Raw genomic sequence first — 15,680 nt, 5'->3', positions numbered from 1 at the left:
GTTACATTACTTCTGAGTACACACTGTAACAGAAGTTACAGTGGAGCTTTCAATTTACTTACCATTGCCTTGTCTATCTAAAACCATCTGAATTTGTATAAACATACAGAGGACTGTAGCTATTTCCATTCCATTAGGTGAAGCACTTCTCAGGCACACCACCATGCCAAAATTAGATATAGAACTTCTACATCTGCCTGGCTTCATCAAAGCAAACCTTTTGCTTGCCTGTATTCTGTGAGGCCTACCCTCAGGACAATCTGAATGTTTTCCTTCCAGCCAAGTGTTCAACCTACTATTCCCAGTGTATTGCTTCCCTGATGTAGTCTTCCAGAATAGATTTGAAACTATTCTTTTATCTTTCAGGTTTCTGTTGTCATTTGCACTGCCTTCATTATTGCATGGTCACCATATGCTGTCATCTCTATATGGTCTGCCTATGGCTACCCTGTGCCCAACCTCACCAGCATCCTTGCCAGTTTGTTTGCTAAGTCTGCCAGCTTCTACAATCCCATTATCTACTTTGGAATGAGCTCCAAGTTTCGGAGGGACATTTTCATCTTGTTCCATTGTGCCAAGGAAGTCAAGGACCCTGTGAAGCTCAAACGTTTCAAAAACCTCAAGCAAAGACAGCAAGAGCCCTGTCAGAAAGAACAGAAGTATGCAGCTGTAATGCACCCCGCACCGAGCCCTGATTCTGGGGTGGGAAGTCCAACCAATACCCCACCTCCACCAAACAGAGAAGTGTATTTTGGTGTTCTTGATACACCATCCAATAACCCTGACATTGAATGTGATAGACTGTAAGATTCCCGGCCACTTGATGCATGCACCCACGTTGTGTTCAGGAAAACCCTCTTCAGATCAGCACTTGAGTGATTTTCTAATTCCCAGTCCATCTCTTTTTTGCTATAGCCCTGACGAATACACAACTCAAGCAAGTCAGATGGTAAAGTGGTATTTTCCTTCTATGTGGGTACAAAACACTACGAAGCACGTTACAATGTGTGCAGCACACCCAGTGCCAGAAACATTCAATTTTCACATTCATGCAGGGAAAGGATGACTGACTCATGAAAAGGAGGCATTAGCTAGCAAAACTAACTCATGTGTTTGCACCCAGATTTGATTCATTAGGAGATTATCTTTCCAAATACCTTTTTTGCTCTTCAACAGCCCCAGCCATAGAGGATCGTTTTAGCTCTGTGGTTCTGCCCAGCCTGGCTGTTGGAGAAGGGCCCTGCTGAGATTGTGGTGTAGCTGCAAGCTGGTGGGCAAAGCTCTGCCATGGGGCTCCCAGACATGCAGGGCAGTGTGTCTGATTGCCTGTGCCTCACTCTGTCAGTGGCTATGCAAGTGCTAGAAGTTGTAGGTCTTGGCATTTTCTGGTCACTGTTGTCTGAACAGTGGCTTTATACTTTTCTTTGTTGGTCTGCAGAATTATTTCTACCTTCCCTGACCTTCCTGGGGAGCAGAGCCTGTCTGTAGCATTCAGAATCAGGAAAGCTGGCCTTTAACTTTACTGATCTGTCTACAAACTCATTTTTTTTCTACCTGACTATTGAGGTGAAGCAAGAGATGTTGTACAGGCAATGAAATAAAAAAATAACTCTAAGATTTTAAGACCACTGATGAAGTGTGGTTTCAACACTACTTACAAAATATAATCCAACACTTCATTACTGCTTCTAAAGAAGGTTTTTGTAAAAAAAATACATTTAGATAAATGTAAATAAGTAGCAACTAAAGATAGTGATTTAAACAGCTAAGCTCTTGGCTTACATCAGTAGCAAGACTATCAAATGTTGTAAGATGCAATTATTCCACCAAGTTAATTTTACAGAATCAAAGTGAGGAGATATATCTTCATAATTCCCCATCTTGGAAATTAGCTGCATACCAAGAGACTTCTGTAAAAATGTCTCTGTGTTAGCCATGGAAATTGTGGGTTAATTTAGTGCTATTTGCAAGTTAAACAAAGGGGGATGGGAAGAAGAAGGAAAAAATCCCCAACAACCTTGGTTGCTAAACTCGCTGCTATTTATGACTTTCTGTAATCTCACTGTCTGGGTGTGCTAAAATGTAGCTGTTTTGCAAAAGTGTGCTCTTCCAGATGTGTTTCTTGGGAAAGTTACAAAGAGAACCCGCCTTCATTTCCTCTATTACTCTATTTGTTTTGAGAAAATCACCTGTGTTTTGAAGTTAAAAAACAAATAAACATTACAAGCAACAGTGGGGACTGTGTTTTCTTTCATAGCCACAGATCTGAACTACAAGACTATTCATTTTCTGTGGAAAATTTTGAGATATGGGTGCTATTTCATTACAATAAATAATTAGAAGCAAGTAAGTAAACTGTTTGCTTCCAGATAAAAGTGCAATGCTGTAGCTGCAGAAATAGATAAAATCATTTAGGGCAAAATCCTGTCACAGTTAGATTAAGCCAGGCTGGGCTCACCAAAGCTAGCATGTGGTTTTGAAAGCTTCTAGGTGTAGCACAAAATCCTCTTTAGTAACCCTGCTGGACTGAACCCTCTCACTGCTGAGAGTGCTTGGGTTTTTCTCCAAAGAGAGGAGTGCCCTGCTTCCCCATCAAATGCAGTTCTCAGAGGTACCTGCAGCTGCAGCTGTGCTCGACACCTTGCCTATAGAGCCTCTGTGGCCACAGATGACAGGCTAGATTTTAATATGTATTTCTGGTAATTTACAGATAACTAGGGAAAAGTCTTGCCCTGCTGCACTGTAGCAGTGCTGCTGATCTGCAGGATTCAGACTCTGATATAGAAAGATGTGAAAAGGGCAAGGGGGAAGGTGGAGCAGCAATGCCATTTCCAAGACTGTTCCCAAACTCCAGCTGAAATCTCTGCCGGTTCGTGCACCACCAAGGGAGTAGTTAAAACAAGCCAGGTAGGAGCAGAGCAGGGAAAAATACAAGAAGGGGAGAACCAGATAAGCAGGGGAGCAAGGGGCCATAGGATGCATATCTGCTGAAAAACAACTAGGAACAGCCAACACAGAAGCCTGCAGCAAACTTCCCTCCTGCAAGCCCTGCAGCTACAGTCCTTTGTGGATACAGGATAATACCATGGGACTGCATAACTGTAGAGCAGAATATCTGGTTTTGCAGGTTGCACAGAGGAAAAGAGGACAAATGCCTTTGCAGGCATCAACCTGTGCTCCAGGTTCAGTAACAGCAGGAACACCTTTCTCACTGAAGTTACTCCAGTTAAAAAGCTGCCAGCCCTAAAGCACCAGTGCTCTGTAGCTGCATCTAGGACACCAGAGAGTGGCTGAAGTCAGGAAAAAAGGTCCAGAATCCATTAATGCTCCAGTGCAGGTGACGGAATGCATTTCAAGTGTGTGAAACAACACAGATCACCTTGTAAAATTCTTTACCTTCGTTCTGCATCTCCTCCCCTTCTCTCAGATCCCACAAAGGCCCAGAGAAGGCTGGCCCGGCTGCTGCCTCCGCAGATGGGTTTCTCTGCTGGCCAAGTCCACGCTGCCCATCAGGGAGCAGCAAAGAGCTCAGGAGCTTGAGGTAGTGATCAAGGATATAAACAACCTAGATATGGTGAAGGGGGATGACGGAGTTTTATGCTTCTTACTTAGAGACAATGAAGTAGAGTGCAGGCAGCATAGAGAGTCATGGAGTCAAAATGCTTTGGCCTGTAACCTTGCTGCTCCTCACAATTTTGGATATTCTTTTACAGTGGATGTGTTTTAGCAGCAGAGATGCAAGAAGGCTGTTGATCAGGATATCAGGCAGTGTCCTGACTGATATTCTGGTGACAAGGGTGCCTTCCTGGGAAACTGCAGCTTTGAACGCTGTCTCAGCTGGTCTTAAAAGGGAGGTCATGCTCACTTTGAGAAGCAAAGGACTACCTGCTCCCAATGTATTATTGTGAGATTTTGTAATTGTTGTGGTTGGTATCATGTACAACACACTAAGTAGCATCATCTGGCAGAAGGCAGTCAGCCAAGCAATTCTGCCATTTTCAAAGGATGCTCTCAGCATTTGCTGGCTTCTTCCACAAAGATCCGAGACAGATATTTTAGCCTAGATGCAAGAAGCCCAGCCAAAAGAATCTTGATAGCTCTTCTTTATCCATTTCTGTACTCACAGCCCTGTTGAGAGCATTAAAACACCCCAGCAAAAACAGTGCTTGAGCATAGTAAAGTCACTGCAAAAAGCCTGAAGCCCTTAATTCACCCTTTAAAATATGCCTTTAGCTACTCTACATATTCGTTTCCAAGTATTTCCTAACTGTTTTTATTAGCTATCAATTAGTACACTCAGCAGTTGAGTTCTTAATTGCTACACAATCCTTGTATTTACATGCGTATCAGAATCCGATCAGCTCTTACCTGATTATTTCTTATTATCAGTATTATTCATAACTATCAACATATCAGTATTATACCATAATCATTGCATTTATTAATCATGAAGTGCAGTTATTAATACTCCCATGTGCAGTTTGGCCTTGCAGGTGGCTTACCAACATCCTATCACTCCCAAAACCCTTTCACTTGGGCTACACAGTTTGAACAATCACTGTAAGCCAGGACTATTTCTATTCAATTTCCACATTTAGAAGTAGCCTCTTCTGGTTCAGCAGGGGAAGAAAACAAGAAGTAAAACAATTAAATAAAATATAACAAAATAAAATAAAATAAAATAAAAGTAGTAATTTGTAGACCTTTTGTAGTAATAGTAGACCTTTTGGTCCTGCTTTTTTTTTTTTTGCTTTTTTTGCTTTTTTTTTGCTTTTTTTTTTCCCCCCAAGCTGCAAATCCTTTAGGGTTTCAGCACATTGGCATGCATACCACCATTTCTTAATATTCTTTGACATTTCTAATGGTAACATGAATAACTTGAGTGTGTAGCTGGAGGGAGTGGCATAGCCTGCTGCAATCCAGGCCCTGTTCTCAGCACTGTTGTGCCTTTTTATCTAATGACTCATGTAAAAGGATTTCTTGTAACAGGGATCAGACAACAGGAAATCCTTCTCCACCTCCCTTAAGACACTGGCTTTATTACAGTGTGAAGTACTCAGGCTTGCATCCCCTTGCAGGCTCTCTCTCCAGCCCTTTAAATCCTTCAGTCTTTGCTGCACAGACTGACAAGATGAGAGGTACAGAGTGTGCCCATCCAAGCATGGTCTGTGGTTTGGCACTTCCCTCAGGAGAGAGAAATGGAGACAAAATGCCTTCCCGAGGGTAATAAATGAAAAAGGTGGGCAACGCTACCACATCTGTATTTTCAACTATGCTGGATATAAGCCAACCTGGCAAACAAGGTTATCTTGCAATGTTGTGTGTCCCCTTCTGCCTGCCTCTCAAATTGGTAAAGGTTTGGGATCTGAACCTTCACCATACATCAGTAAATGCAAACAATTTTTACAAGCACTTTGGGAACTCTGCAGACTAATGTGATGATGCCTGTAGGTTCACATAGGTCTGTCTCTAGTAAGTGGTCTGAAGTGCTTCGTTCCTCTCTGCAGCAAAGACTGCACATTAGCTGACCCCAAATCCCTTCCTGCATTGATGATCTAGGAATATGGAAAGCTAAAATACTGTGCAGCTGGGGAAAAAAAGAATACCTCTAAGGTCCTCATGATCAGCATATATTCCTGCTTTGTGGGAGATGGCAATCAGGTGATTCTAAATGAAGCAGGCTAAAAGCTGGAAAATGGGATCTATTCCAGAGAACAAAGTAAAGACACTACAGGATACACATAAATATAGATCTTGCAAGGAGCTTTGGGCTTGGAAGACTCACAAAACTTAATTTACCCATATTAAGATTATGACAGGTAGCTAAGTGAATTGCATTGACTGCTGTAGAGAACAGGAACCTGGCATCTGTTTTTGTCTACAACTTTGAGCATACAAATATGTATTTCATACATACTTCTGAAAGTTGGGTTTCTGGGTTGGATTTTTGTTGTTGTTTGGTCATCTGTCTATCCAACAACAGCTCATCATTAAAGGGAAGCAAGACTCTGTCCTTCTTGATGTGCAGAAGAAGAATAAGTTTCAAAGAATGTCCAAATACAACAACAAGAACACAGAACAATAAGAAAACTACTAAATGGAAAGTAATAATCCCATTGCCAAGACAAAAATTAAGGCCACAGTGAATGATAAATTTTTTTAAAATAGCTACCAGCTGTCTGTGGCAACAACCATTGTCTTTAATGCTCATCAAATGAGCCACAAGCCCTTTGGGGATAACAAGCACATAGCATTTAATTATGTAATAGGATGTAACCCATTACGTGGCTCCATGTCATGGTCATTGGTGCTCACCCACATCTCTGTTGATTCACTGCAACCCCGAAGAGAAACAGCATCCCAATTTCACATTTCCAGTTTAACAGAAATCCCATGGTTCAGGCTTCATGTTTGCAGCTTTTTCTATTGCCACATCCCGTATTATATACAATATGCACTACTGATAGGTGCTTTAGCAACAGGTAAGGAAGAGTGCAAGTAACAACCAGAAAGTTAGCACAAGTGAATACAACACCAAAATCTTTCTAATACAAATTCTTGCTGCAAAGCAAGCCATGTTTTTCCTGATTGCTTCAACATGAAGTAGTGAAATATGGGGAGTTCCTGCAATGTTAGCTCTTACCTGTTCTGCCCACAAAGAGCCCTTTAAGCATTTACCATGCTAGCAGCAAAGAGTAGTCCTAGAAAACACATCAAAAATACACTACTGAGAGTAATCTCCCTGAAGTTCTGCAAAGGCAACATGATTTTGGTGCCACTCCCTCTTTACAACTATATGTAACAGAAATGAAGTAAACAATGTCATATTGCCCCAATCTATGCCTGGGACAATACATCTGGCCTCATAAAGCTATATTGTCCAAATAAGACCCATTCAGTGAATCTGCTCCATAACCTAGAATTTTCCCTAATTCCTCCATCTGCAAATTTGTGCTTCACCCAGCAAGTTCAGTTGCAGTTCAGTGGGCACAGTCAGGTTTAGGGATGGATGCTCAACATATGGTCTGTCAGCAGTAGATCCCACAGGTTTTTAATGAAGATGACAAGCCTCAGCTGCCTCTAATCCTGAAGAATCTGTTTGCTTTCTGAATAACAGGATCCACCCACAGCACTTCTGCCACAAAAAAGTTAGGAATATCATATTATTTAATACAGGATCTTGCACAGTAAGCAAAATAAAAATTAGCTGTAGTCTGGGCAGTTGCATTCATTGACAGTGTTGATATTATTTTTTCTACTTTATCACAACAGCAGGTTTACCTCATCTGTTGGTTTAGTGGAGTTATAGCATTTCACTGACCTACCTAATCTTCAAAGAGCAGAATTGCCCTGCCATCATAACCTAAGGCTGACCATAAGAACCCCGCACTTTGAACTGTCCCTTTTCATTCCTTAGGATAAAGATGACACAGCAAAGCAAGCTTTTCCAGACTCTCCACGAGAAAACCAGCTCATCCTCATCAGTCTGTAAATCCCTGTATTAGCCTGGGCTACAAACAGAGGACAACATTCCAGATATTGGGAAGCAAGCAGGCATGCTCCTAGGCTCTGGCTGCCATTCAAGCCCTTCCTTGACACCTGGATAAACCCAGCATGGATTAAATATGCTCAGCAGGGTTGGGAAACTAGCCTGATCTGTGTGGTTGGTCTCCCCTTTACCACCGCTTTGACTTAGTCACAATTATGTCAGGCTTTGTTAACCAGGCATGGGTCAATTTGACTTGCTCAGCAACAGGCTTAAAAAACAAATAATCCAATTAATGAAAGAAGCAGAGTGTAAAAGTGTTTGGAAAGGGTTGGGAAATCCAGGAGGGAGCAGCTGGCATGTCCCTAGTGGGATGTCTTCCTCCGAACAAGGGCACACAGAGGCCCCTTGTTAGCTCAGCAGGGACAGCAGTGTGGCTGCTCGTTGAACCCCGCAGTCCTTGGGATGGTGACATTTCACTGGGACTCAGAATACCAAGGCAGGGGGGTAGAAAGCTCCACAGACCATGCAGATATTGAGGCCTACCATTAAACAAACTCCGGAGACAAATGCTAACATTTGCAACTGCTGCCCACTTCCAATCCTATGATGACGTCTCAACAAGGGCTTACATAAAACTTCCCTCTAGTCCCTCTACTCAGCCTTCATTAGGCAACAACAAAGAAATGTCAGAAGTGATTTAAGATTATATCTTTAGCCCTGAAATGAGTGTTTGTGCTTCGGCTGAGAGAGGAGAGGGGAGTAGGAAGAGGAAGACTGAGGAGCGTTCACAATTACATTGCAGCCACGGAATATGTGTAGGGCTATTCATTCAAACTGTTGCTGCTGATAGTGACATTCAGATGCAGAAATGCCTAAATATCACTTAGAGAGAGAGACAACTCTTCTGCCTGCCTGGAGTGATGAAAATTTAGGGGTTTGGCTCAAATTCCTCGTACCAGTGTTCCAGACCTGACTCTCACTGTGTAAAACCTTGTGATTAAGAAGCCACCATGTGACTGCAACAAACCCACCACTACTGTTGTCCTTCAGAAAGAGTTATCACAAACATTAGCCCTTGCAAACCCAGAGCAGAATCCTCCCAGCCCTGAGCAATGGCTTAACTTTTGTGTTTATGACCATGGCAGTTTTGAGGCATAACCCAGTCTGCAAGATCGACTGTCGAGGCACTGATGAAAACCCAAGGTCTTCTGCAATGGCTGTGTTTGTTCCTGCCAGACCCAAGCAGCCAGGATCATGCCTGCATCCTCCCTACATCTTCCCCTCACAGTGCTGAGGGGAGGAGAAGCAGAGAGCATCAAAGGGGAAACATCCCCTCTCCCTTCTCTTATCATGCCCTCACTTACATGTTTAAGACTGTTTCATTGGAGCAGGGGCAGAAGAAGTCTTCCCTTTTAGTCCTAGATATATGGGACGTATCCTAGGATAAGTCCTATTCCCTTGCAAGCTGGAAACTGATTAATTGCAACTTGCAAACATTTCACACTCAGTGTCCCAAGATGAGGACAAGTCACAGAAGAGGTGAAATGTTTAGAGACAGGAGGACACCAAGGACAAGTGCTTGGGTGCTGCAGGATAAACTTAGTCCCTCTTATCAAAATTCTTGTTCATAAAGCTGTTCTCAGACTTTTTGAAGTTTTGTAGATTAGAAATAATAGCCACACTGACAGCAGTAAACTACATACTCTTCAACAACCATTTATGGCTCAGAAACTCATGAAACATGCACTCACCACCTCTACCATCCTGCTGATGGGATCTCTGGGACTGTTCTTGTCCCAACCTGTTGATTTCCATTATAAATAACAGCTGGTGGCAGAAGTGATGGTGTTGCAAATCTCTTCTGAGACACCAGCCCAAGCACTGATGTCTTGTTCCTAGGAACTGTCTTTTTCATAGCAACTGACTCCATGGAGATTTGCTTGCACTCTTACAGGTTCCTACAGATGAAACACCAAAGATAACATAAAATGTCTTCAAAGGACTCTGGAAAAAAAAAAAAAAAGAAAAAAAAAAAAAAGAGAGAGGTAAATGAAATCTAGCATTTTTACCAGTTTCCTCAGTTACAGGTGCTGTTAAGTCCTTGATCACCCATTTTCTGAACACTGCTTGTTTGCATGTCATCATGTGCATGCGTCCGTCTTGTGAAAGAGTAGATGTGACAGAGAAGCTGCTGTGCAGAGAGCAGTGCTCAGTTTTCTTTTGAAGTCCATTTATCTGTGTTCTTCCATTTCTTGGATCTCTTAGCAAGCATCAGCTTGATTTTATGCCCCCAGCTCTGTGACCTCCAGAAATTCTAGCCTTGGAAATGTGAAACAAAGTAAACAAGGTTTGCTCAAAATTCCCCATTACTAGGCAGCGTTGCTTGGCAAACTGCATCCCTTGCAGTAACACCAATTCCCTTTCCCCCTGCATGTGAAAAGAAATAAACAGAGCAACAGACTCAAAGCAAACAATTACTTACTGCAAATTAACCCAAATTATTACATGCAAATTAGTACTTGTTTCAGTTTTCCTACTCATTCTCATAAATTTTTACTAGAGGATGCAAGATATTCACTTCCTGAAAGAACAGAATAAAAAAGAAAGCTGTCAAGCATTAATTTTGTGAAGACCAAAGAAATTCACTTCAGAGTGGCAGAAGCCTTGAAATGTAATTTCCCCAAAAATCACAGTCTGCTTAGCTGGATGAGAACAGCTTATGGGAACAATTATAGTTAGCTCTTACAGGCTTCTTTAGAGGCTTTCCCACACAATGCTGCAGAAGGGACCAAGTGAGCTTCTGATGGCATCCCCTCAGGCACCTGAGCTCCTCTAAGTATCGATGCAGAATATATATACAAGCTATCCCAACCCACAGCAAAGATGGCTTGGTGGCAGAAAGCTCATGAAGATGACGTGGTCAGAGGGGAGCTCAGAAAACACAAGTGGGTGCTGAAGACAGAACCTCTGTGTGATGCAGTGGGGGCCTCACAGCCACAGTTTACAGCTCATTTGGGCTGTCAGCAGCAGCTCTGCCATGCCAGAGCAACCAGTCAAGGTAATCAGTGAGCTGTAACGCAGGGCAGTGTGTAATATTTAGCATCACAGCTGACACAGCTTGGTTACACACCTTATTAGCTCACTTATGAGGCGAATGCATCATTTTATGTGGCTCTGCAAGCCTGACAACTCCTTCTCTTACAGTGGGTTCATCAGGGTCATCTCCTCTGTTGTCCCTACAAGCACATCAGGCAAACACAATGTGCCAGATGTGTTTCTCACTTTTATTGTAAGTGTCCCTCATTTTGTGGTAAGGGATTCACATAAACCACCACTAGATCTGAAGAACCTAAGATCAACTCGCCTTGGAGAGTCGGTGGAGATACAGAAACTGAATCAGGATCTGAACACACCAAGATATGGCTGTAGCTATTAACTCAGCAAAATTAACACAACATGTGCTTTTCTCAGCTTTTTTCTGACCTTAGTTATTCCTTGGCCTTCTCCCTGGGACTCCCAAACCCCTGTGGGATGCAGCAGAAACCATTAGGATTTTGCAAACCAAAGTCCAAGCACATGGCATGGTGTTGCAGGGCCATGGGTGCAACAGCAGGAAACATTTCCTTTTTGCCTAGTCCTGAGCAATCCTTTCCCCAGCACATGTCTTTGCAGCATGTTTCTGCAGAGCTTTGGGTGTCTCTGGGAGTTGTGAGGAATGTGGGCATCCCTCATAGTGCTGGGGAACCCAGAATGTATCTGCAACAACTTTTGTTGTTGCTGGATTAAAAAAGGCAATTGCCTCATTAATCCCTACCTCTTCTGACAAAAGCCACCAGTTTTCAAAGCTACTGTGGAGCTATTTGCAGAACAGCTTCCCTGCTATCATCAGTCCAAATGAAGGTGGCCAAGTAGAGGGACTGGGTTCTCCTGGAGCAGTTTCCTTTGCTCTGGTTCAGGAAGGCAATGGCTGGCCAGGCCAGCTGCTGGGTGGTCATTAGCAACCAGAGATGGCAGCAGCTGCAGGGGCAAACCACCCCTCAGATGTCTTCTGTGGAGCAAACCCTGGGAGATACGCTTCTGGTTTTTCTACAGATCCATGTCCTTCTCTGTATCTTCAGTAACCTTTTCAAACTCATCTCTGTAAGCTCTGTGCTTCTCAGCTTTCTTTTCTGCGAAAGCTACTTCCCTTTCTTTTCTTCTGATACTTTGTAAGAACATGCATGTAATTGAATTCTCTCTCTCCCAAAGCTGTTTTTCACTTTATTTCATTGTTTGCCCTTCCTTGAAAGGAGCTTTGAGAAACTGAGGTTGAAAATGTCAATTATTAATGTAGTTTGAAAGCATTTACAGTATTTTCCATAGCATAAAACACTCTGAGGAGTTAGCAAGAGTAAAATGTAGAGGCTTTTCTCTTACAATTCTTATGGAGATTTAATGCTGGTGGTTATAAGAATGCAAATGCTATTTCCAGCTTAACTGTGCTTGTGACTAAGCAATTTAATAGAAGTAATTTACTTAACTTGGGGATCAAAATGCAGAGCTCACCTTATAATACACAGTTGTGGCACTGGAGGCAAAGAACACAGGATAGAGCTTATTCAGAGAGATTTATTTTTCTAATAAGATTTGAAGAGTTTGTGGTGTTGTTTTTTTTTCTTTTAAATGTAACAAAAGAGCAGCTTTTCCTCTCAAGGCTTGATTTCAGAGGATTTAAAATGGCATTGGATCTTTCTGTGGCCCTTAGAGGCATCACAGAAAAAAGGTTCTCCTTTGCTATTCTATTTCTACGTTACTGAGTTTATAGCTAATTGAATTGCTACAGTATGGAGTGATGTTTATGCATACTGTTTTCTACTTTTTAAAGTTGAAATAAATCATGAGTAATTACTGGCTTACAAAAAGTATAGACACAGGCTAATGCATTGCAGAAACTTGTGTCTATGTCTTTTGTCCCTCATTGTTCTATATGGCTTGAAATAACCCAAACAACTTGATGGTTGAGGATAAAATGGTGGAAATGGGCAGCAAAAAGGGTCATAGCAGTTCTTCACAGTCTGCACTCCCCAAACCTGATCCATTTGCACACATGTAGTAATAAAAGCTTAGTCACAAATATCCTGAGGAGGAACAGGTGTGAGATCTGTACTTCCAGCCCTGCCCTGCAGCCCATGCAGTGGCAGAGCTACTGCCAGCTCAGCCACCCTGGCAGACAGCAGCATATCCAGTGTCGGGCTGGTCCACACACAGCAGAGTAACTTTTTGAAAGTGTTTTAGTGGCTAATAATAGTCTGGAGCTTCGATGCCTACCCAGGATATTGAATACTTTTGGTGGTGACCAGTTAAAGAAACACCAGAAACACCATCCCTCCTTCTAGCTGGAAGTGAGAGGGACAGAGCAGGGAAGGGGAGATGGGCAAATGCTGATGCCAGTGGAGTGGCAGAAACACCAGCATTTGCCCATGTAAAGAACATATATTAATCCACCCATTAAACACACTGGCAGTTCTGGCCCTGCTGCATGTCTGGACACTGTTTCTTGCCAGAGCAGCGCTCTGATTTCTGCATGTTGCCTCCAGAAAATACCTGCATTTTGAACAGTCTTCAGTGCTGAGAGCCAAAGCTGGAGAAGACAAGGATAAGGGCACCACAGAGGGGCTGCTTTTAGTTGCTGAGTGGCAGCCACGAGCTCTCTACTGTGAAGTGGCTTTTACTGGCATCACCTACTTGCTCTGACACCTGATGCCCTACAGAGCAGAAACAGAAAACACATCAGGAAAATAGTCAGGAAGAACAGACAGAAGACTGTTACTGGGTTTACATTTTCCAGGCCTGATTTGCAGTGAATAGTTGAGCTTTACTGCCAAGGTAAGGGGCACTGGGCTCCAGAGTGAGACTTGGTATTCTTGGCAAATTAAATTAACAGTGGCAGTGGTAGCATATGGCTCACACTGGCAGTACACAGATAGGGAAAGCACACTGAAAAAGCCATTTGTGTTTTCTGAGAGCTGTGGCCTTCAGATGCAAATTTCAGCACTGAATCCAGCACTGCTGAAATTTTTAACAAAGAGTACTCTCCTAAACAGATTACTTTACTGCTCATGCAAGGAGCTTTGTGCTGATTAATACAGTTTTATATGAGGTAGTAATGAAATATATCCCACTTACCCTGGGAAGACTCAATCTCCACCTACACTGGATTAGAGATAAACAAAATTCATATGCTCCACTTCCTACAGACACAGTTCTGTTCATAGAATCATAGAACTATTCAGGTTGGAAAAGACCCTTGGGATCATAGAGTCCAACCATCATCCCTACTGTACAAAGTTCTCCCCTAAACCGTATCCACCAACACCACATCCAAATGACCCTTAATACATCCAGGGATTGTGACTCAACCACCTCCCTGGGCAGCCTATTCCAGTGCCTGACCACTCTTTCTGTGAATTTTTTTTCCCTTATGTCCAGACTAAACCACCCCTGTTGCAGCTTGAAGCCATTCCTCTTGTTCCGTTGCTAATTACCTGTGAGAAGAGACCAGCACCAACCTCTCTACAATGACCTTTCGGGTAGTTGTACAGACTGATGAGGTCTCCCCTCTTCCTCAGACTAAACATTCCCAGCTCCTTCAAGTGTTCTTCATAAGATTTATTCCCTAGGCTCTTCAACAGCTTCATTGCCCTCCTCTGTATTCGCTCTTGAACTGAGGTGCCCAAAACTGGACACAATACTCCAGGTGTGGCCTCATCAGTGCTGAGTACAGGAGAATGGTCATCTCTTTTTTGTTTGCAATAACTGCAATTTCTGCCAAACAACTTCTTAAAAGGGATTTCCATTGTGGCAGTCACTTGGTTTCTGATAGAAAACTGGAGAGATACAAACATCACGGTCCAATCCCATAATGTTACAGCTTTTTAAGCTGGTTACACCCTTCAGATCCAAAGGGAGTCCTCCCAAGCAGCCACCCTAGGCATTTCCTGATCCCATATATGACAGAGGCTGTTCCAACCCCAGTCCCAGCATTTACGGTCAACTTTATTTATGTTGCAACACAACATTTGTGGCAGCATCTGTTCTAAATCTGGCATTGGGAATACAGGGCATAGATGGCAGGGTTAGATTCAGTTGCATGGTAAAAATAATGAAGCTTTCTTGATGCCCCTGATAGCTGCCTGCTGTATTTCAGATGCAAGTGCATCCTCTGTCTGTTTTCTGTTTTCCTGCAGATATATCTTGAAATCATGAAAGGAAAGCAATCTCTGAACATTGATTCTTTCTGTGGCAGTCCAAGAGCTACAAGCAAACTTAGCTAACTTTTTGGTCCTAACTAGTATTGTCTGCATGCCCACAGCTAATGCGCTACATAGTAAATCGATCCAAGAATCTACAGACATTATTTAGAGGCAGATTCTCAGTTTGCTCAATTGCCTTATTAGATTCTCTTTCCAGCCCAAGTTCACTATTCCTTATGACTTTTTATTATTATAGAGGTAGATGAGCTCAAATGTTTCCAAAAGCAACTGCCCAGAACTTTAAAAATCCAATTCAAATCTATGACAGTTAAAATAGTCAATGTTTGATTCTGTGCAGTATCAGTCACACAAAAAGGTTGTCTTTCCCATTTCCTACTGTGAGCCCTCATTTCTGAGCCTGCCCAGCAGGCTCCCAGCCAGACCCCATTCCCGTGTTGTACCCTACAGGAGATCCAAGGCAAGGGTCTTATCAGCTCTCGCTTGAACTTTGCCTCCTGGAAAACCTGAACATGTTAATTTTGTCACCGTTTATGCCTCCCTTCCCTGAGGGGTAAGTAAATCAACCTGGGGCCTGGAGGTTACTGTCAGAGCCCAGTTTCTCTATAGTCTCAGGAAACATGGCCATTGCCATCTCTGCTGTGACAAACACCCAGTGGGTCAAATTTACACAGTGTAAGTTTGGTATCCATCCATTTAAGCCCAGCATGCCAACTTTATGCATTCATTTGGCCCATGAGGTCTCCTCATTTATAAGAAGAAAAAACAGATGCCTGGCTACCCAATTGCTCTAATTATTTAAAGAAGTTTCTGATGCTGGCAATGGTTACAGCATACATAATTCAGCCTCCATAGCTTTCTCAAACACAAGACAAACACATCATTGTATTTTATATAAGCCTTCCAGGACTTTGGTTATTTTATTTACCCGAGGTCAATTT

General features: G+C 42.7%; 1 protein-coding gene across 1 annotated transcript in view; it reads left to right on the top strand.

Moving 5' to 3' along the window:
* Window positions 1-993, top strand: part of LOC127382705 (opsin-5-like) — a 31,047-nt gene extending 30,054 nt beyond the window's left edge. The window contains exon 6 of the mRNA XM_051614667.1: window positions 367-993. Coding sequence (XP_051470627.1) covers window positions 367-807 — 441 coding nt within the window. The 3' untranslated portion in view covers window positions 808-993. The remainder of the gene's footprint in view (window positions 1-366) is intronic.
* Window positions 994-15,680: the final 14,687 nt, after the last annotated feature.

The sequence above is a fragment of the Apus apus genome, chromosome 3, assembly GCF_020740795.1.
Source record: "Apus apus isolate bApuApu2 chromosome 3, bApuApu2.pri.cur, whole genome shotgun sequence".
Classification (NCBI taxonomy): Eukaryota; Metazoa; Chordata; class Aves; order Apodiformes; family Apodidae; genus Apus; species Apus apus.
The sequence above is the reverse complement of the archived record's forward strand: the minus strand, read 5'-3'. Positions and strand labels throughout refer to the sequence as shown.